We start from the raw sequence: 22,816 nt of genomic DNA, 5'->3' as shown, positions 1-22,816 counted from the left end.
AAAGCACAATTTATATTCTTTATTTAGAATGTAATTTAAAAATATGTTAAGAGATTAAGCTGTGAACCAGGAAGCAAATGGTCCAAATCCCACCCTGGATTAGAACCTGCTACATTTCTTAGGCAGACTACTGTGTCCAAGCCCTGATCTGTACTATGGGGATAATAATACAGACCTGATAAAGACTGTTTTTAAGGATTACTGAGAATAACATATGTGAAAAGCTGTAGAGTGTTCAAAGTGCTAAGTGTGAATTAGAAAGATTACAGAAACAGAATGGCTAGTTAAAAGATGGGGCTTCGAGTTCTTTCAAGTGTCAAATTTGGAATGTAGAAGTACATAAAATCCTGTGAAAACAATGATATAAGTGGGCAAAGGAACTTTAAAGACTGAATTTACTGCTTATTCATTAAGAGTTAAAACAAGTGAGAGGATTTATGAGAGGACAGGTTTATAAATGCAAAATCAGACTTCACCTGTGTTTCACCTGTGTTTCTCAGTTGTTCATATTGCCTGATACGACCTAGCTCTCTCATTAAAGCTTCTGCAGGCCAGTAGCAAACTGTGCCAGTATAACACTGGGGAAAAGTGAATTATGACCTTCTTGTGAAGGTGAGAAAGTTTCAAAGTTGAGCTGCTTGTTGCCATGGAAGCAGAGAGCCATATTCCTAGGTCTGTGTTCTTTCCCCAACAATGGAAAAGCTGGGTGTCTTTTTGTTCTCAATATTTCTTAGATATATTCTATTCTTTCAAACATACCTATTCAGACACACAATACGTTTGGCAGCCGTTCAGCATAACATTTGGTAAGGGATGATCTAATGATGGTCCATTTTATTTAACCATTTATATATAGTTTTAAAGGTGTGAGTGCAATTTTAAGAAATCTGCTGTAAACACAGTTGCAATTTAATCTGTGTCATCTGGCAAGGGTTTATCAAGTAATTCTGCTCTTTTCTGAAAGCTTAGAAAGAATATCCTGAAGAATGCATGTCCAGTCATTCCCTGTAGAACTTAAGTTCTTTTAAGGCTCAGTACAATGGTGGTCTTTGGGACTATATCCTGGCTGGAATTCAGGGACTATACCCTGAATCCTCGAAGTTTAGGTATAGCTATAGTCTCCAATTCTGATCCTTCATCAGAGAGTAGAGGATTACCATAGGAAGCAGGATCATCTGGGTCAGCTCACTGGTCGTTTTGCTTGTTATCGTCTATAGTCACTGCCTGGTAGTGGCTCTGCAGAGTTTCAGCCAGGAATCCTTCCCAGTGCTCCTGGGGGATGCTGCGGGTTAAACCTGGGACTATGTACTGCTGAGCTGCAGCCCTTCTCCAATGGGTGTTTGCTGAGGAACAACTGTGTAGGTTCAAATCTCTGCTATATAGCTCAAGGCCTAAACTAATTCACAGTGTGGTAGGATAACTGAGAAAAATGGTCAGACACTTTGTACCTTCAAATGTTCTCTTGAAGTAAAAGTTAACAGGAAGCAAAAGTTAGGTCTTATTACTCTCCTGTGCTGATTTCTTTGACAGTGAGCCCCGTTGAACTCACTAGGAGCTGCTTCTGAATAGATGTGGATTGAATCAGTTAATACAGTTGTGATTCTGTTATGCCGTGTCTCGGGATGCTAACTGTATTCTATAAAATGCTAACTGTAGATACTACAAAATGTGCAAGTCCAACAGTTACGTCTTCAAACAATTGAACAAAAATGGTGCAGCCCTGTGATTTGAACATGCCATGGAGCACTATTGGCTTCTGCTGAGCTGGCAAATAGTTCTACCAACCTAAACAAGCTTCAAAGACATGGCTGAACAATCCATCTTCAGGGTATGGCTCAATAGCTTAGCTGACTTTCTACACCAGATGAGATCAAGCACTGTGCATGATTGCAGGTGATCAAACTATGGCTCAGGAGCTGTATGTGATCTATGAGAATATGCCTTATGTTGACCTGTATTCTTTGGGGGTACATTGAAGGCTTTCTTTTGACTGTTGACTTAAAAGAATCTGGAAGGAGAGATCATGTGAGGTGGTGGCATTGGCTGCAGCTGAGTAATCTTGTGGGAGCCTGCACTAAAGCATCTCTGAAAATTGCACTTGTGGTGATGGAAATTGGCCTGGGAAGGAGAAAAGGCAGAAAAGAAGAAGTGAAGATTGTATTTAGGAGAGGGGGTCAATGATTGTAGAGAATGCACAGAACAGAAAAGTGTTATCTTGTTGATCCAAATATGTGGATATGTTATTTTTAGCCTCAAGAACTTTGCTTTGACTTTACAATTGAGAAGCACAGGGGCTATGGAGCTTGGACAATCATGCAGTACCAGAATTGCTCACCTAACGAGTCATGAATGTAGAAAGTCACCAAGAGATGAGCACCATTTTCTGATTTGAGTCTATATTTTTTTCCGATTTAAAGTATTTAAAGCAGTGTATAGAATGCACAAGTGAGTTTGTACAGAAAAGGTCACCATTATATTAGTTTCCTTCACAACTGACAAGACACATTCTCTCTCTCTCTCTCATCCTTCCCCCCATTTCCCCTTTGTACGTAGAGACAGCTTTTATCTTTGCAGACCATTTGTAAGTTCACTTTCAGTTGGTGGAAAAATGCAAATCCCTTTACAAAAATCTGCTCTTGTTCAGTTGATGCCCACAGTGCAGGAGCAAGGACAGCTGTCTGAGAGATGAACTTGGTAGAAGGTGGAGCTTCCATAGGACAATACAGCCATCTTCCTTTGGAAAAGAGGGCTTTCTTTGATGATAGTCAGAAGGGTTTTTTTTTCCTTTCCTTTTCTTCCTTTCATTGGTACCTTTTATAATTTACTGTCAAAACATATTCTTTAGATAGAGGCAAGGTTCTCCAGCTAAATTGCAACCCGATTCTCAGTCTCCCGTGTTCCTATACAACTGCATTCTCCTCTCTTTTTTGTGCAGTTATCACCTGGCATAGGAAGCTTTACAGTTCAGTGTGATTTTTAAATTCCTATTTTCAGAAAGTAGGGGATAAGTTCTGTTGGCTGAGCAGAAGAGCTCAGTATCCCCATGGGAAATGTAGTCTTCACCTTAGTGCTTTGCAGAATTAATTTAAATAAAAGCCATGCAGTTGAACTACGACTCCCAAAATGCCCAGGCCTGTGGGCGGCACTGTGCCAGTTTTACGTTCCACTGTCTCTGTCCATCACTGTCTCAGGTTTGGTCAACCCATTCTGCCCTCTTTGGTGCTTTACATGTGTGAATGTCCACAGTGTCCTCACATTCCTTGCAGCGTACAGCACAGCACCAGTGAAATTTACACTCGCATTTGGTGACTCGTGTCACTCGGGTTGTGTCATAACCTCGGCCACAGCACATGACTTCACAACCATCGGTCCCGCGTGATACCTTGTTGCACACTCGTCCAGCTGTCCCTAATGAACCTGTAAAAATATAAGGGTACTTTTATTTTTTTGCATTAAATACTTTTTATTTTGGCTCCTGTTCTCTCCACTGATAGAGGAAAGATTGGGAAACCTTATACACTTGGCTATCTGAGTTCATTTGAGTCATGGATTCCCTTCAACCGAAAATTTAGGAGGTCTGCCTGTGAGCTTCCAACTTGTATTATGTGCACCATTTCTAGGAATCTGCATCTTGCAGATTTGACAAGGAACACTGGTGAGTGGTGCTTAGGGCCAGCATCAAGGGCAGACCTTGTTGGACCCTGCAGGGCAACCCCCAGAGATGGATGCCCTGGTTTTCTGCTGTCACAATCTGTTCGCTTGCCATGTCTCAGCATGAACACAGGGACGAGGGTGAGATTTTAAGAGCGGCTTTCCCTCTGGATACTGGTCCAAATGGGTGCACAAGGAGAGGGCAAGAGAGTGGGCAGCAGGGCAGAAACGGGGGGGGGGTCCACCAGAAGCAACTTGCCCAAGAGTCCCCCGAAACCTGCAAATGTCAGTGGTTAATGATCATAGTAAAATGGATGGGAATCATGAGGGAGGGCCAGCTCACCATTAAAGGCATGCAATCCCTGCTTTATAAAGACAGAGGCAGTACCTCATATCTTGGCTTTATGTCTCCAGTTGTCCAAACAATCACAAGGGTTAGAAACTTACCATTAAAGGGAACAAAACTCACACTCTTACAGACATGGATTCTTACATCAGAAGCTGACTTTTGTGTGACATTTCATACAGGTAGTGCTACAGAAAGAGGAAACCCTTCCTACAGTGCCAGAAGGTACATGGATAGGTTCTATCTGAATGGGTTTCAGGACATTCTTTACCTGCAGATTTGTCCATCACACAGTAATCAGGTGAGTTCTCAAAGTATACAAGGTCAGTTTTTGTGGGTTTCCGGAAGTTCTTATTAGCCACAGTAAATCCAGTGCCATCCTGGTTCATGGTTACTTGAATGGCGCCATTGTACTTTTTCCGGAGGTAATCTCCTGTTTTGCGGAAGTCTGACATTGCCAACCAGCAAGTCCTTAAAGTGCAGGAGCCACTGACACCATGACATTTGCACTCTAGTTTCAGGAAACGCTTCACAGCCTGGAAGAAAAGAGCCAGTAGCAAGCCAATGAATCCCCCAGTGTGCTTCCCAAGGGCAAAAAGTTCTTTAATAAAATACCCTCTGCCAGTTTTCCCCTTGTTTGCTTTCCTGCATCAGGATTTTCTATTTAGAACATTTTCAGTAGACCTGTCAGATCAGTGAACAATACCTGCAGCTTCTCTTTTGTGATGAATCTCTGTTTGGTCAATTAGAGCTGAGAATCATCCTAAGTGACAGCAAACCTGGGTGACCTCTAATGACCTCACTGAAGATTCTTGTGCTAGGAGATGTAACTATCATTGCATGAATGAAAGGAGCTTTTCTGTAATGATGCTGTAGAGGCAAGTCTGCCTGGAATAAGTGTCTTAGGTTGGTTAAAAGGGGCCGGTCTGATGGAACCGAAATGGATCATACAGATACAGCTCTATCAGAGACCATGTAAAGTATTTTTAATTTGAACTGTAGCCCACTTTTCCACCAAGAAAATGATGCTCAAACTGGCTAACAATCATAGGAACAACAAAATTTAAAATAAAAGTTTGGTTAAAACAATAATAAAACAGAGCTTTTAAATCACAGAAATAGCAGAATAAAAAGTACACTCAACAGATCAGCATACATGCCAAAGATGTGCTTGAATAAAAATGTGCCTGCTGCCAGGATGAAGGCAGAGAGGAAGCCAAGCTAGCCACCGTCAGCAATGCCACTTTTCCATTTTAAATACAACAGGAAATCAAATGATCACTCCTTCTCACTCCATCAATTGTCCTGTTTGGTTATACTCTGCTGACCACATTTACTAATCCAGGTCAGTCAGTCGCTGGCAGTTCCCACTGAACAAGGGCAAGGATAGGTAAGACCTATCTGTTCTAGCCCAACTAACTAATCCCCACATCTCTTTGAAAATTTATATTTGAGAGGTCAGCTTTTCCCATTAGCTGGTTTTTTAACACAGAAAATGATTCTCAGTGTCTGAGTCAATTTAACCTGCTAGTCAACATAATCGGTTGAATTTATTCCAAGGTATTCGCCAGCAGGATGGAACTGCATATGATGGTTCATATACTGATCGTTAAGAGTTGCGGGTACTAACCGTTCTACCACAGCGATTATTATGCAGGTTCATCAAGGCCCGGGCATCCTTGACAGTTTTTTCCTTGGCATCCACAAAGTCCTTTGCAAATTTGATCCCATAGTTGATGTTGTCACTGCAGCCCCCCCAGTCAAATTCCCCTCTTTCATCCTTGGAGCGGCCCCGCTTGTGTGGATCACAACTGCAGGCCTTAAGCTCGCCTTGGCTGCAGGCTCGGGTGATGGCATATACAACTCCAGCTGAGGAGATTGCATAGACGAAGGCGGCTTCCCTGCTACCTGCCAAATAGGTGGGAAAAAAATGAGAGAGTGACTCAAGAGACAGGAACAAAGTGTTCTTGAAAGGAAGCCAGTGGCTTCACTCACTCACATCCAGCTTACTTAAAATGAATTAATACCTCTACCAGATAACAGTAGAGGTATTATTTAATTATTAAATAAATAAATTTATACCTTTACTAGTTAACGTAACATTTTTTTCTTTCCAATGAGCCAACCTGAATCACTTCTCAAATATTTACATTCCACCCAGAAGCAAGCATTTCATTTTTAATTATGACTGACAATAACCTGTTATCAGTTCTAACCTTCCCGGTAAATATCAAGCCTTGCTTTGATCTATCAGGCATGGGCACTGCATTTTTGGTTTTTTGTGAAACAAAGACTAGACCAAGACAGAGGGAAAAGAAAAAAAGGAACCCTGGAAAGAAAACAAAAATGTAATTCTCCAGTGTCCATCTGCTTGTATTGCAGTAATAAAGTTGCAATCCTATAATTAGTTGCTTAGGAGTGAGCCCTTTCGAATTTAATCAAATGTATTTATGAGTGGCCATATGCAGGACTGTGTGATTAACCTGACATTGTAAGGGCTGCTGGTCAAAAGAGATACTTGTATGGGAATAGTTTAAAGACATACATCCTACAGGCACACACCATAAAGACATACACTCCAACATACACACTGTGAAGGAAACATATGCAAAACTTGCTTCTAAGAATGAATCAGTGTAAATAAAACTCTTTAGCAATAAATTAGCATGACTAGTGGCTAGATTTGTGCCACTGTATGGAAAATAAATGAAAAAAAATCAGTGGGAAACTTGACTGAAATTAGTGGTTTAAACTAGCCTTTTTTTTTCTCTTTTTCTCTTTGTCCTCCCTTTTGCTTTCTGATTTAAATCATCTTGATTTAAATCATCCCAAAAACGTTATCATTGACTACTACAGCAAGAGCAATCATGGTACAGACAGCAATGTAGGCTTAGTATGCAGTGATGTTTGGGCTCTGCCATCCCTGGTTAAAGTGTCTCAAGTAGCAAGAGGCCAGGAAAAGTCTCCCTCCGAAGGCCTTGAACAGCTGGGTCACATCTATACTGAATAGGCTATGCAGAACTACATTGACCAGTGGTAAAAATTAGCTTGATGTGCTCAAGTGGTTAATGGTATATGGGTGAATTATCAAAAAGCAAACAAAACTTCCTTTGAGCAGCAGTGGTATCAGACTCAAGAGAAAATGAATATAATTTGGAGTATGTGCTGCAAAATGTCCCCAAGCCTTGAATGTAAGTTTCAGTAAAGTTTAAGTTCAATTTTTTCAGTATTCTATCTGTTTTGCATATCCTTACATATTTAGCAATTTACAAAGCTTGTGGAAAGAAAAGTATAACACTCAGTCTACCCAGAATGCAGAAGAACAGTTCACTTATTATGGGTAGAGTTAATACTATGTGCAATAGGTACAAGTTGCAAATATTACAGAAGCTCTTTGGGGAGTGAATGTTTGCTTCTCAGTTGGTTGTGTTCTCTGTGAGGGGGGAATTCTTGACATGTATGGGTTGGGGTGTTAGACTTAGGGTTAGACTTAAACCCTAAGTCTGTTTGCCATAAAAAGGAAGTAGGCTACTTGTCCTACAGAAGAACATGTTTTGCTTTGAGGATATTTATCAATAACCATAACATAACCGGTGCTTAATTTACTGCCCCTTTGACTTGTGTCCCAATCTTAATGGGGGTAACAATGCAAAACCAAGTATGTTAAGAGTAGCAAAGGAGATACGCTGGAGTTGACTAGCTTTAGTTGGCACTAGGAACCCTGATAAAGCTCACTTCCTAGCTTCAGGGATCAGGGATTTATCCTCTAGTACCCAAAACAAGGATTCTAACTACCCCAGATCTGCAGATTATTTTCGAATCTGATTGGTGTTGGTGTTAGGGACAAAAGCCAATCACCTACAAAGACTTTGCTAAGGAAGATGCCAGAGAAATTGACTTCTTAGAGGCTTACTGCTTTGAAGAAGAGGCTTGAAGGGTAGAGTACAGAGCCCAATGAGAAAGGTCTCCTGCTTGAACAAAAGCAATTTTTAATTTAATTTAATCTTTATCTGAAGAAATGGGTGATTCAGATGTTCTTTAAAGAGCAAACTGGTTGATCCTTTATACAACAATGTGCCAAGCTTCATAGACCTGCAGCCCTCTTGGAATTCACTTGCTTGACGACATGCATAGAAATAATTATTTCTGATTTCACACATTTTTCCTAGTACCCCTGAGTTACATCATACCCTGTCCCATCTGGGTGGCAGTTGTTGTTGCTCTTTTTTGGACAAATACGTATTGTACTGCACCTTCCAGAAGCTGTAAAATGCTTGGCAAGTCCCCACACAGTGCAGGATACTCCCTAGTATTTTATAGTCCTTCTTTGAGTGCGCATCTGTTATCATAACAGCTATAAAAAGAGCTGCAAATCAAAACCACACTGTTTAATTCTGCAGATGCTGCCTTCAAATAATAGCTTCAAAGGTAACAGTGCATTCTACCATTCTTAGCAAAGACCAGTGAGGGAAATGGTAGATCTCCTTTATAGCAGCAGGGACAGAAGGTAAGACTGGCTTGGCAGTCTCTCCCTTTCACCAAGCCAGGATTTCTAAATCTCTCTAGCCTGTTGCTTACAAAATATTCCTTGGCTTTTATTCATGGCTTTTAACTGGCGTTAGAGCTCCATGTTAGAGCTCCATGAGAAGCAGCAGCAGGTATTTGTATATATGCATGAGTGTCATATGCTAAAGTGACATATAATCATGAGAAAGGGGCATATGTATAATCAAAAATACCCTTTGCTCATGACTGTGTGTGGCTTATGGCATATCTCACAAAATCTTGCATTGCCATGTTATGCAAGGGCATTAAAATTTTCTATACTAAAGTAATATAATTCACCCAGAGGCAAAAGAGGACAGGTCAAAGTTGGAAGCAAGCTGGCTCTTTACATTTCCCAGCACAAAACTATTTTGTTAATGAGAATGGCCATATTTACAAAGTGATTGCTATTTATTCATTTAATTTATATCCTGCCTTTTCCTTACAAAGAACTCAAAATGGCTTACATAATACTCTTCCTCTTGCTGTCTATCTTGTCCCCACAACACCACCACAACAACAACCCTGTGAGGTAGGTTGGGCTGAGAGTCTGGCCAGCAATCTGTAACTGGCCCAAAGTTGCCCAACTGGCTCCATAGAACCCAGATCACCTGAGACCTGGTCTCACACACTTAGTCTTTTGCATTGGGTTAACTAACATGTGCTGATAATAAATTTACATGCTGAATATGCTTTGTCATCTACAGCTGAATGGCAATATATACAATCTAGGTTTGGCACTGATATTTTGTAGTTTCAGAGCTGCTCCTTGATTGGAATCATTTATTAAGATTAACCACTATACCAATCTACAGTTCAGGTTTATATTTACTTATTATCACTGACTAAATATGATACAGAGGGTCTTAAAGAACAGAACAGTGAATTGGATTGCCTATCTTACCCAAACAATGTATCTCTGTGTTGGCACTCCACTCAGGAAAGTTAGTTTATATCTTATTCAGGAAAAAATGTAAGTCCTGTGTATACTGGATTTTAATAAGGACTTGTTTAAATTAACTAACTCTTGGAGGTAATACAACCAATGCTTAACCTACCTATATGTTTGGCAGTGCCTAGGGCTGCCTATTTGTGGGAGGAGGTAATAATATGGATAAACTTTGTGTTGGAGAGCACTGTAATATTTATTGTTTCATTTAATTATCTACCTGCTTTTTGGAACTCAACCTCAGGCCAATATAATCAGCTTTTCTGTGCCCTTTTAGCAGTGAAAAGACTACTTTTACTATATTGGAAAGACAAGCAGCCTCCTCTAATAGCACAATGTATTGGGGACTTAATGTCATTTTCAACTTTTTAACCTATGAATGGAGATTTGGCTGCCTTTGTTGAAGCCTATCCATAACTGCTTACAGATTGTACTGCATCTTGTTTAATACAAAATATACACTTTATATACAATTTCATACGTAGCAATTACAATTAATTTAAGCAAATATTTCCATTTTTAATTTTCACATTTGTGTTTACATTTTGATTTAATATAATGTGTAATAATACTGAAAAAGAGTGGGGATAAACTGCTACCAAATTAACACCTCACACTTCCAACATAAGTGGGCTGCTACTTCTACATTTCCTTTCTATCGGGTGGACTTGTCAGCGCAGTGATAACCAATACCACCATCAGGCATGCCACTAAGCATACAGAAGCAAATGCATTGTATGAAGATTATTTCCCACAGAAAAGCTCAGATGAATGCAAAGTGTGTGGTGCACCTTTCCAAACTTTCAGATGGACTGAGAAAATCGGGGAAGTGTCCTCTCTCCCCACCCCCCCAACCGCTGAAGTCTCACTTCCTAGACACGTAATGTTGTTGTCGTTTTCTGGCCACTGGGGAAATGTTATGGTGGGAAACAAGATCTGAAAATTTCCTGCAGGCTCACTGGAGTTTTAGACTCTACACATCTCCTGCTGCAAGGGAGGCCAAAGTTATGGCTCAGCCTTTTGCGCTACACAGGGTGACTCCAAGCTTTGCCCTCAGCAACTGACTGTCAGCTCCGCTAGCCAAATATTTATATATCCTGTTACAGTTTACTTTTAAGCAGTTACTCTCTCAAAGGTGTTCTTTCCCATTCTGAAGTGGCTACTTCCCAGGGCAGTGACATATCCCATTACTGTTTACTTAGTATACAGGGGAAGCCATGACATCACAGAGGGTGATTTTAGGTCTTGCTCTGTCCACAGTGATTAGCACTCCTCATGAGAGGGTAAAATGTTCCTCCTTCCTAACGGACTCAGGGCTAAACTAAGCGAGATAGCTCCACTCCTGTTTCTTTAATTCTTCTTTAAGAAGAATGCAGATCTGCCCCAGTCATATATAAGTGAGAGCTGGGACTTCTGGGTCTTCTGATTTTTAAATCCCAAGCAGTGTGGTAGAGATAATAACACAAAAGCATAAGAAAATCCCTGCTGGGTCAGAGCAAATGTCCATCTAGTCCAGCATTCTGAACACATGGTGGCAAACCAGGATCACTCAAGCAGGATGGTTCCAGAACCCCTGGCTGCTCATGCTCCTCAGCAAGTGGTCCATGCAGGCATGTTGTCTCTGGGAAGGAGGTAGGAATGCTAGTAGCCACGAATAGCCTCTTCCCCAAATCTGTCCAGTCCCTTTAAAAAGCCATTCAGATTGATGGCCATTACTTCTTCCCATAGCTGTGAATTTCCCAGTTCAACTTTATATTGTGTGAAATGTACCTCCTCTCGTCAGCCCTAAACCTTCCCTCAAGCAACTTCATAGGATGACCCTGTGCTTATGCTTTACGGGAGAGGAAGAAGAATGCCTCCTTCTCTGCTTTCTTCACACTGTGCAAAATTTTAAGCACCTCTTATTCCTGTTACTTCACTTTTTTCCCTAATTTGAACAGTCCTGTTGTTGCAGCTACTCCTTGTATGGGAGAAACTCAAAGACCCCTGATCATTTTTATTGTCCTCCACTGTATATTTTCCAACTCAACAATGTCCTTTTCCAGGTAAGATGACCAGAGCTGGACACAATATTCTAAATATGGTCATACCAAGGGTTCATATAACGGAATAAGATCTATTCCGTTCTATTTTCTGTTCCATTCCTACTTATGCCTAGCTTAACATTCTCATTAACCTGTCCACTACCACCCCAAGGTCCCTTTCTTGCTCAGTCACTGCTAAAGGCTTTTATTGGCCTTAATACTGAACCTTGTGGGACTTCTCTGATTATGTCTTTCCATCTTGAGAAATTGTCATTTATTCCCACTCTCTGTTTTCTGCTCTTTAACCAATTAGTGATCCATAAGAGGACCTCCCCTTTTATTCCATGTATGATTAGTTTGCTCAAGAACCTTTGGTGAGAGCCTTTTGAAAGCTCAGGTAAACAGTGGGTTGCCCTGCCTACATGCTCATTGACACTCTCAAAGAACTCTGATTGGTTAGTCAGACAGAACTTCCCCTTGAGGGATCCATGCTAATCTTTTCTCATCAGGGCTTGTCCCTTTGTGTGTTAACTGATTTTATCTTTAATGATGCTTTCAAGCAGTTTACCCAGAACAGATGTTAAGCTAACTGGCCTGTAATTTCCCAGATCCCACCTTGATCCCTTTTTAAAAATTGGTGTTAAATTGATAATTCTCCAATCCTCTGGTACAAGGACTTCTTTAGAGACATATTAAATATTTTAATAAGAATGTCAGCAATTTCATGTTTCATGGATACCATCTGGACCAGGTAATTTGCTTAATTTCAGATGTTATGCCAATGGAAATCTTCCATCTGGGGATCTCCCTTTTGGATTGGGTACATACGTACATAAGCCATACTATTATACCACTCATATTGTCAACCTCAGATATTTTTAGCTGTGTCCTTGCAATCATAAGGTCAAAATAATCAATGAGAGAACTATATTTGCATCCACTTTCTAAAACTTGGAAATATACTGAGGTTGCGGTGATTTAGGCTTTTAGCAGTATTATTCAAATCATAAACAGAACAGCTTGATCAAAGGTCACTACAGATCTCTTATTAAACGACAGTGAAAAAAATATGAGTAGCTGCCAAGTAGTACCTTTCACTGCTAGAATGAAGTTGTAATCTTGTCAGCATTTGCATGGAGTACATCCAATTGGACAGAGTAGGAAATTTGAAGAAATACGCATAGTATTGTACTGAAAAGCCATTTCCCCAGCACCCCACCCCATTCCTGAAAGTAAGGAGAAATCCCAAGCAAAAAATACCATCAGTTTCAGTTAACCCATCTGGAGTCCTAGCCTCCATACTTCAAGTGAGATTAAAAATATGTAACCGATCAGTTTTTGAGATAATAACTGAACTTACTAGTCTTCCAGAATGAAAAGGCTATGTTTTGCACTTTTTAAATAATCAAAGCCACATTTGTTCTAAAGAAACCCCAAAATAAGCCTAGTAGCTACTTCTTTCAGGGAGGAAGAAGTTATTATATTGATTTTTTTTGTACTGGAACAGTGTTTAATATTTACTCATGTACATACATTTAATGCATTTACCCACTTCAGGGAAATTAACAAATAGTGTAAATGGGTTTCCAATGCCCTTTTGGCAGCTAAAACTCTGGTATCAGAACACTGGAAGGGTAAAGTCACCTAAAATGCCATGAATTGAGGACATGTCAATGCTGTTGATATATGAATGAGTGGTATAGAGATACCACTCTTAAATGGATACTTATTTTGGATATTTAGTCCACCTTTGGATAATTGTTAGAGAGTTGCATGCATTTCATATGTATTAATTACTACAGTTATATATGCAAGTTCATGCATGTATATTAAGATGCTGAACACCTATTTTTTAAAAAATCCTTAAAAACCAGGACTACTTGCTCTAGCTTGACTACTTGCTCTAAAGTAGCCACATTGCAAAGTCTGTGAGCTACAAACCACATCTGTTGCATGTCTCTGTCCATGACCCTGAATAAATCACAGGCAGTCTGAATTTACAGAGTGAATTAAGTTGATGATTATATGCCTGCAGTCAGGCAGAAATAGGTGGCCCTTTCCACTACATCTTATTCTAACACATTTCTGCACTTCTTTCTGCTGAGCTCTGCAGCTCCTAGGTCACTTGCTGTACAAAGGTGTGTGGGGAGACAAGGTTCCTCTCTCTAGTTTCAAATGACCACCAGCTTTAAACATTTGCAAAAACAGGATAGGCAAATTCATGGAAGGCCTTACTTATGATGGAGCTTTCATGTTCAGAGGAAGTACATCTGTGAGGACCAAACTATCCAAGAGAAAAGAGGGGTTGCCATCTTTATTTGTTTATGAAGTTATCTGAGGAATCTGGCTATCCACTGATGGAAAAAACAGTTGGGTTAGCCTGTCTTATCAAAAGAATAGTTACCTTCACCAGAAGGACACAACAGCCTTCTTAAGACCAGCACAGCAAGTGACAGTGGTCATTTGTACTGTAATGCCATTCATTCATTTGATGTATATATTGGCCCTTCCTCATAAAGAATCCTGAGCAGCTAATAAGCTATACAAAATACAGTGCAACTTTAAAACATGACTCTAAAATAACATAACAAAATACAGTAAAGCTACCAACATAACCAATCCACTAAAAACAACAATACAGTCACTGTCTATTTACCCCCAAAGCATGGACAAGCCTTTTTGTGGCTGAAAACCAAGACTTGAGCAAACAAAAAACAAACCACAACAAAAAATCTTTGATTTTCAAATACCAAAGCCATTTTGAACAGAAGGAAACAAACACCCTGATAAAAGAACAACTTCTTGTAGCCCAGAACCTCTCATGTGGCATCCTTCAGAAAGGCTGGGCAGAAGATAAACAGGAACAGATGAACAAGGAAACTTACTTCGAAGCATGACTCTGCCGAAGACTGTATGGTCTCTGTCCAAAGTGCTGCAGTTCCAGCGATGATGACGGAATTGATGCTGGCATTCCCGAATCCACTCCTTGGCCCCCTCTCCAATGGACTGCATAATATCTGGGTAACTCTGGCACAGCTGCCGCTGTTTGTTGACCAGCCCAGGAATGTTATCACAGATCACCCTTGCTCCCAGGGCCCCAATGTACCTGCAGGGATATATTTTTTTAAGCCAGTAAAAATGACAGAATATGGCTACCAGTTGGTGCAGTTGCACATGAATGGAATGACTGTGTGGCTGGGAAAAATAAAAGTTCTTGGTCTGGCACATGTTCAAACCTAGGCCTGTTTCACACTTCCCCTGTCGATGTGTGTATCTATTTCTAATCCCTTTAACAAAGCAGTAAAAAGAAATTAAAATGTAATAGAAACATTCTATTGGCACTCAAAGCACCAGAAGGCAAATTCATCTAGGTAAAAATGCAATAAATCAATTATAAAATGGCAACATAGAAAGGTGAACACTGATTAGGTGCCATCATCTTAATAATGTTGTCAAAACTCCATTATTAAGATGATGGTGCCTAATTATTTAATGCATCAACAGAGGTCTACCCCTTTCTACAAACTGGCACATAAACATTGTTATACATTAATATTAACATTATTATTAAAACAATGGTTAAAGTAGTTATTATTAAAATCTTATGTATGTATGTATTTATTTCTTTATTAATACACCTATTTAAAGGTCACCTAAAACTGCTGAGGAAAGGGGGCTGTGGAATGTGTAGCATGAGAAAGTAGAGCAAAATGGCAAAATGGGGTATGAGTACATACTCAGGGCACAAGTCTTTGGCCTCCTGACATCACCTGGGAGGTCACAGGAGTGTTCAGAGCAGCAGCACTAGGAGCATGTGACCTTTGAGCTGGGATTCTGAAAGCTGAGCCCCTGCCCTAGCCCCTCATGGCTGGCACTGAAAGAACTCTGCTGGTGGTTCCCCTAGGTTGCAGCTGGGCACTGGGGGAGAAGGGTGAGCGGAAAGGTGGAGAGAAGTGGCTGAGGTTGAAGACTCCATCCACTTCTTACTGCTGTCCCAGTCTTCTTTCCTCCCCTTCTCCAGCACTACATTTAGCTGGTTGAAAACAGCCCTGTAGATGAAACACCCAGAGGGAGGCACCATGGAGATTGCCACTGCCATGCCTCATTTTGGGCATGGGAAGCATGGAAGCCTTGCAAGACCCAGGACAAGGGGCATAGAATTGTTTCTGAAAAGAACTGATAAAATAGACATTTACACAACAGAAAAGAACCAGTGCCCATACCATTTTTATTCTAGTAGCAGCTCCTGATTCTGATCTCAATAGTTGCAGCAACATATGTGCTTCTCCCCACACCTTTCAACCTTATTTATGCCAGCCAACAGATGTGGAACATAAAACACATTTATCCTTCCAAGGAGCAGAATTAGTAGTAAGGTTATAAAGTGGGTTCTAATATTACAAAAACTGCTTTCCAGTAAACATCTTGCAGTGTTTCAACCTGTCCTGGACATGGACTTACATGTAGGTAGTTTGGCAAATAGTAGTTTGGCAAATAACATGAGTGTTAGCTGGGACTGGTGAGACAATGAGGGTGAATGGGGGAAGGATTTACTCCCCTTTGCAGTGCAGGAACTGACCTGTTAGTCCATGTGGCATGTGCCCCTTGGATGCCATGCTCACCTGTGAATCTAGTAGCTTGTAGTGAAGTCTCAAGCACTGTGTGCGGAGAAGACTAGAGTTTGAGCAGGTATTCTCCTGGCTGCCACTAAAAATTGCTTGCCAGTCCTTGACTAGCTAGTCTACCCATCAGTCAAGTACAAGCGGCTCCTGTTATCTAGGGGAGCTCAGTCTTGATTCCTAGGACAGGTATTTAGATCAAAAGCAGACTTTACTCTCCCATTTGTGCTGCAATGAATAAAAGGACAAAGCTTGTAATGTAGTGAAATAACACAGATCACCTAAATCAGGAGTCCTCAAACTGTTTCAACAGGGGGCCAGTTGAAAGGTGGTGGTGGCGGTGGTGGGCATGGGCCGGAGAGGTGGTGGCAGGTGTGGCGAGGCGACGGGTGCATGTGCAGCAAGGCGGCGGCTGGCTCATGCACGGCGAGGTGGTGGGAGCAGCGAGGCGAGTCCAAACCGGCTGAGGCGGGCCGGATACATGGGCATGGTGGGTCAGATCCAGCCTGCAGGGTGTAGTTTGAGGACCCCTGACCTAAATGATTCTGATCCTCACTTCCTAGCACTTGCAGCAGCCAGTCCCCTCCCAAAAGGTGGGGTATCTATTAAAATAGATTAAAAGATAGCAACTGTCTTCTGAGTACTGGAGACTGACTTCGGGGGTCCAGGGCAGCTTGCCTGGAACATAAGATTGTGCCCTCCAGCAGCAGAGAACATCTGGGAAGCGAGCACTGCTGGTCCTACTCTTCAAACTCTCATGCACTGGAATCTGCTTCAAACTCTCATGCACTGGAATCAGCAAAATGGAAAACTGGAGGCACATTCTGTGCTCTTCTACTATTTACTTTTATTTTTAATTACATGTCCATACCACCAATAGCCGACTCTCCCAGGGTGGTTTGCTGCATGGCTGATGGCTTCTGATTTGGGTTTGCAGGGATAGACAAGGAAGCACCGAACTGGTATGGATCGCAGGGGACAGATGTGCACGGCTGAGGTGTGGTAGTTATAACTTGTAACAAAATATTTATTTTCTTATGCTTTTGAAACAGCCTTTCCTGGAAATGTTGGACTTTCTAAATCCACAGTTGTTACTTGTCTGTTGAAGGGTGTCCAGATATCATTCTACAGGTAACATTTCTGTTACAGGGAAATTGTACTGTAGCAAAATTCGGAAACATTTTCTCACTGGAAGAAATACCTTTTGCAAATACCATTTGCACCCGGGCAGTGTGTCAGTTACTATTATTGTGAATGAATTGTGGAATGTGATTGTCCAATGGTTACAAGTACCAGCATGTGAGAGAGAATGTGTGTGAGAAAAAAAATGGTTGACACAAACCTTTGCCATTATGTGACCTTTTAAAAGGTTCTACATTTCTTTCTCTCATCCTCTCTTCCCTTTCCTCCTAGACAGAAGCACACATCTTCCTTACTGTCAGTAATCTACCTTTCATTAATCTGTAATTCAGCACTGAGACTGGATTTTTTTATAGAAGATAATTCCCTTCTCTGCACATATCTAATTCAAGACCAGTAAATTTTTGATGTCAGTTTTGTTCTAGCCCTCATTCTTTCTGGTTGGTTCTGAGATAGGCAGAACATTTTTAATGCTTCTGAATGACTTTTTCTTCTAGTAGGAAAAGGACCTTCATGGAAGCAGAGATGCATGTTCCAACCTGGATTTGAGTTGCCAACAGGCTGGTCCTCAGACAGGGAGGGGGGCGATTACATGAACAGGGCACTGCTGAGCCATCAGGATGCTGCATTGTGTCTAACAAAATTATCCCAAGCCAGTGTCCTGGGTCAAAAGAGCGTGCAGCTTTTTTGCTGAATTATTGTTGTTAGGAGACAGGCAAGTTGAAGAGCGGCTTTTCTGACAGTACTAAAAAGCAATGCAGCAAGGTATAGCTGGAATACAGCAAGAGCCTTTAAAAGGAAGGTTAGGGCCAGCTTAAGAAATTCCAAACCTATGAGCCAATCAGGCCAAAACTAGATTTAAATGCCCATTCTGCTATAATACCTTGGTTTAGTTTGAGCCTGTACGACACAACCCTGAAGGCTTTAAAATTGAATAGTTGAGCCATTCTCATAAGATTTCTGAAAGGAAACTATGAAATGTATCAAACATTATTAGACTCTCAAGAGATCACTGTATTGCTCTATCTTGCATATACATGTATTTATACCTGCTATTATTATTATTATTAGCATTAGAATTAATAGCATTCTTTTTAATATCACCATTTATATAGTTCATTTTAAGTTGTCAAAGCATTTCGCATCCATTGTGTTAGTAATATCTGCAAACTGTTCTGAAAAGCAGACTGTTCTGCTTCCAGACAGAGGCTTCTTAACAAAACCATTGGGCGACTATTCTATATTTCCTTCTTGTCTTATGGAAAGAAGAGAGACTGAAAAGGCAGGGCTGTGGCATGATAAAAACTTGGTCTTGAAGCTATTACCTTTATAACTTCCATATTCTGGACAGGGGACTGAGGGTGAAACTATACTGACTTGTGCAAATATTTGTATCACAGGCTTTCTGGCTATCATTTACCCACAAGTTCTGTCATGAACAAATAATATGATACATTCCATTTGATTCACAGCATGATTATGATTTGCTACATGTTTTGTTGGTGTCTCCAATTCAATGGGACATACCAAGATAATGTGCTTAGGTTTCCTGCCTTAGATGAACAAATCTTCACCATCTCACTTGTCACTATTTCCTGAGCTCCCTCAACAGGGCATGAGGGCATCAAAGTCATACAGAAAGAGTAGTCAAAATTTTCCATCTCCACCAAACAGCATCTTTTCTTTCACGCCAGACAAAGGACAATACTTATTTTTATTTATTTAGTTTTAGGCCAAAGAATGACTTTTGCTGCATACTTCTGTAGCTGCATTTCTAGCTGAAAAAAGGATAGATTTGGGTAGGGTTCAAGTGTTTCAAGTTCCCAGACTGAAATCAAGACCCTCCCTTTAATAATAATGGAAGGGGGGAGCAGTATGCCTGGGCAATATTTCAATGTCTACCTCGCCATCTGCTGTCGTCTGTATTAGTCATGGCGATAGCTTGCAGCCTTAGGAAAGCTGTGTGAATACAGACAAGGGACCGTTATTTTTTCCCCTTTCTAAAATATTTGGTTTAAACTCTGGTGAAAAGTCGGGGTCATCTAGGGCTGGCGTAGTGGATAATAAACATTGCTCCTCACAGCCTTTGCAAGCAAGGGCTGTTTTGGCTACCACACATTATTTTCATAAGCTGGCTCATCAACCGTTCAACAGTCAGCAAACACACAGAAAAGATGGGGGGAGAAGAGGCTGTAGAAAACAGATCCTTGTTGGGCGTGAAGAAATGTGGATGATGTGAAGAAGGTAAAGAACCATGGAGATTTCAATCATGACTTCAGGAAGAGAAGCTTGATATGGTTCCAGAGTTGGTTTGGATAGAAATGTGGTGTAGAAGGATGCATGTAGAATGTTCCCTTGACCCTTAGACTCAAAAACAGTGAAGTTTAGCATGACCCAATTCCACCATTTACTTCGTGGCAATCTAGCACAATGTATAAGCGACCACTTGAAAGTCGGTTGTTTCTGATGTCCTGCCAGGTGGTGAGGAGCATTTTTCTATTGCCCAGCTTCCTGCCTGGGTGCAGATATGTGGTTGGCAGGATGTTTGAGACAAGCGGTTGCATGCATACTGTGGCAAATTATCATGGTGAATGGTTGCCTGTTTTCAGCCAGTGACAGTGGTGTGTACAAATCTTCATCACCTTCAGATCTTCATCCCCTTTTAGAGCTCTGAAAGAAGCCGGGGCAGAAATGCTTTGGATATATGGTCACCCTAACAAAGTCAGATTAATTTGGATGTTATAAGTAATACACCAGGCATACATAGATGTAGAGTTAATAACGTTCATAGATTTCCGCAAACAAAAGTGTACTCCTCCTTTATTTATGCAGTACTTTATTTGCTACATAAATGAAGTAATTTATGATCCTACTTAGGGCACTGGATCACTCCACTTAGTACAGCATGTCTACCTGCAACTAAGCCTGAAAAACCTTTGCATGTCTACCCACAGGTAAGCAGGACAAGCTTCTGCATGCTTACAAGTAAGCAGGAACAAATCTCTCAGCAGCAGTTTCAAGTAGCATTTCACATATGAAACCTCTGCATGCCTGCTCAATAGAAGCATGAACATTGTGGCTCCTCACAAATAAGCAGAATGGGCTTCTGCATCTCTACTCAGAAGTAAGTTTCTTGCCAGGACTTGCTTCTGACCAGGCAAGAAAAATCTCTGACTGGGGCAGTCACTGTGAGATCTATACAGATGGACCAAAACTGGGAGCTTGGCTACTGCACTTCACTGATCTAAGTGGGTTTCTATAATGACAAGTGTTGTGTTGGCTTTGAAATGTGTTAGAGACATCAGGGTGAAGCTGGCAATAAGTTTGTGTGATTCTTTGTCAGATGTGTCAGCAATTTAGCCAGGAGGGTACCAGGGTTGGCCTGGAGTGCCCTATTCAGGTGATTCTTCCTTACCCAAGTCCAAGAGACAGAAATCACCCTTTTGCAGGTCCCTGCTGAAGGGACAGGCCAGGCCATCCTGCATTGCCAACGAGGGCACCTGCTTGAAGGCATCTGTAGGCCAAATACTGCCACTCGGGGGAATCTAGGGTTTAGCAAATCACCCAGGTGCTGGAACAATAGGAATCTTCACTGATCCACTTCATAGCTGAGGATGAGCCATGATCAGGCAGCAGCCAAAAACAAGAGACTCTTCTGGACTCTTCACCCAGACAAATGGAAAGGGTCCAGAGGAGTTGTGCTTTATGTGGAAAAAAAGATGGGCCCTCTCTCTTCCAGCAGAGGTGGTAGGAGCGGAGAGAATTGGGAAAACCTTATCATTAACAGGCTCTGGCAGGCAATGCTAGCTAGGCTGCATTTCTCTCCCTGGTTTTGTATTTTGAAAATTGATTTGCCCCTCTGAATTGCTCCTATTGTTGTCTGTTCAGACCATTCTGTCCCAGTTCTGCACTTCCCCTGAATCCTTAGCATATACTTCACCAAATTTTCACAAAAACAGGTCTCTGGATTTTTAATGTTCTCCTGTTCGTCCACTGTGTATTCAAGAAACTGGATATCTCTAAGGTGCACAAACAACCTGAGTTGATAGTATGGCAACATACTATCATATGAAGGGAAAACAGTTTTAGAAATATGTAAGTACTGAAGTAAAGCTCTAAACTGTATCTAGGAAAATGGAAACTGTCCTTCAGATATGCACCAACCAGCAGTTCTGCTACAGATGCACATGCACTTTGGTACAATATTCCTGGAGGCCTCTTATAGCCTAGAGCCCCTTCACTAGATGTTCTCCTCCCTTCCCTCCATTGCTGGAGCAAATTTTAGAAGGCAAGCTACACTTCCAGTGTTATAAATAGCTTCTTTAAAACAGTCTCCCTTTTTCCCCAGGCAATATAGTTTAATTTCTTGAACTTAAGAGAGAATGTGTCACCCCTTTTAATGTGAAAACAAACTTTCTTCCCATATCATCCCACCTCATATCAAAATAATAAAGCCACCTCTCTGACACAGAAGTAAGCCTGCCTCCCACTCTTCTTTCTGACATTTTCAAACCACTGAAAGAGGTCTTGGACTTGTATTGCTAGAATGTTAAGAATATTCCCCTTATTAAACACTGTTTGCTCACAGCCTCACAGATCTGCTGAGATTTCATGGTTAATTTAACTTTACATATGATAGCCTCATTTTGGCCTCTCCATCACTTTGCTTGGCCTATAAGCCAGCTTCTCCTGTCCCTAGAACCTTCGAGAGTGCCCTCATCCTCCATTCCACTTCTTGACCCTTCCTTTGCTCTGCTTTTTGTCCTTTCTTACAGATTTTCCTGAACTAAGAAATAGTTTGGACATAAGGAAGTGGTTGACTTAAATGGCCCCTTGCAACTTCATGAGGTTGCAGTCTCATCTGTACACATTCTCCTCTGAGTTGCTGCATTTTCTCCAACCATATCCAATTTGCTTCTCTTTTTAGCTATTCTGACTTCAGGTGCCTTTTCCTGCCTTTCTTTCCCAGCCTTGTTCTAGATTTGCTCTTCTGCCTGCTGTTTCTCTCAGAATCACACAGCCTCACTTAGCTCAAATGTAAGGTTTTCCTCACCAGTCTTTCCTCCTTCACTTTTAATTTTTAGATGTAAAATGTAAAAGCAAACACATATTTATAAAATGGCATAAAAAACCACCCTGACTGATACAATAGATACATTCTCAGTCGAGATCTTATAATATCCAATTATCATCACATATGTATTGCCATATTGCCTGAAAAGCCATCAAGGTGGTGTATAACAACTGTAAACAATAAAAAATTCCACAGTAAAAGCATTTAAAATACTACAGATTTTTTTTTTTTAAACTTAAATTGAAAAGGTCAAGAGAGTGGGAGTCATCCCACAGTGCCAGTTCCTCCTTGCAGAGGTGGTGGAGCCATTAAGATAGTCTCTATTTGGAGACAAATGAAATCAGAGGTGTTCCCAGATGCTCTGGGGCTTCTTCAGAAGTCAGAACAAGTAGTTCTGTTGAGGCTCTTGTCACACTGTGAAGTGATGAGGTACAACAAGCCATTGCTATGACCTTCAGCACTGTGGAG

General features: G+C 41.0%; 1 protein-coding gene across 1 annotated transcript; it reads right to left on the bottom strand.

Annotated features, from left to right (window-relative positions):
• Positions 1 to 2,995: 2,995 nt before the first annotated feature.
• On the bottom strand, positions 2,996 to 14,545 carry WNT2B (Wnt family member 2B). Its single transcript, XM_044447221.1, has 4 exons — positions 14,401 to 14,545; positions 5,628 to 5,905; positions 4,269 to 4,533; positions 2,996 to 3,417 (listed from the first exon to the last, which is right to left on the bottom strand). The coding sequence occupies exons 1-4, from the start codon at positions 14,525 to 14,527 to the stop codon at positions 3,188 to 3,190; spliced, it is 900 nt and encodes a 299-aa protein (XP_044303156.1). The 5' UTR covers positions 14,528 to 14,545; the 3' UTR covers positions 2,996 to 3,187.
• Between the last annotated feature and the right edge of the window lie 8,271 nt (positions 14,546 to 22,816).

The sequence above is a fragment of the Varanus komodoensis genome, unplaced genomic scaffold (genome assembly GCF_004798865.1).
Source record: "Varanus komodoensis strain SLA01 unplaced genomic scaffold, ASM479886v1 scaffold1, whole genome shotgun sequence".
Taxonomy (NCBI): domain Eukaryota; kingdom Metazoa; phylum Chordata; class Lepidosauria; order Squamata; family Varanidae; genus Varanus; species Varanus komodoensis.
This window is presented reverse-complemented; position numbering and strand designations above follow the sequence as displayed.

Bases quoted from the DNA above. Each gene is read 5' to 3' on its own strand.
- WNT2B (XM_044447221.1), bottom strand. From the start codon at position 14,527: ATGCAGTCCATTGGAGAGGGGGCCAAGGAGTGGATTCGGGAATGCCAG. The intron at 5,906-14,400 runs GTAAGTTTCCTT...CCTATTTGGCAG, and splicing joins CGGCAGAGTCATGCTTCGAA to GTAGCAGGGAAGCCGCCTTC. The intron at 3,418-4,268 runs GTAAAGAATGTC...ATATTTTTACAG, and splicing joins TGTGATGGACAAATCTGCAG to GTTCATTAGGGACAGCTGGA.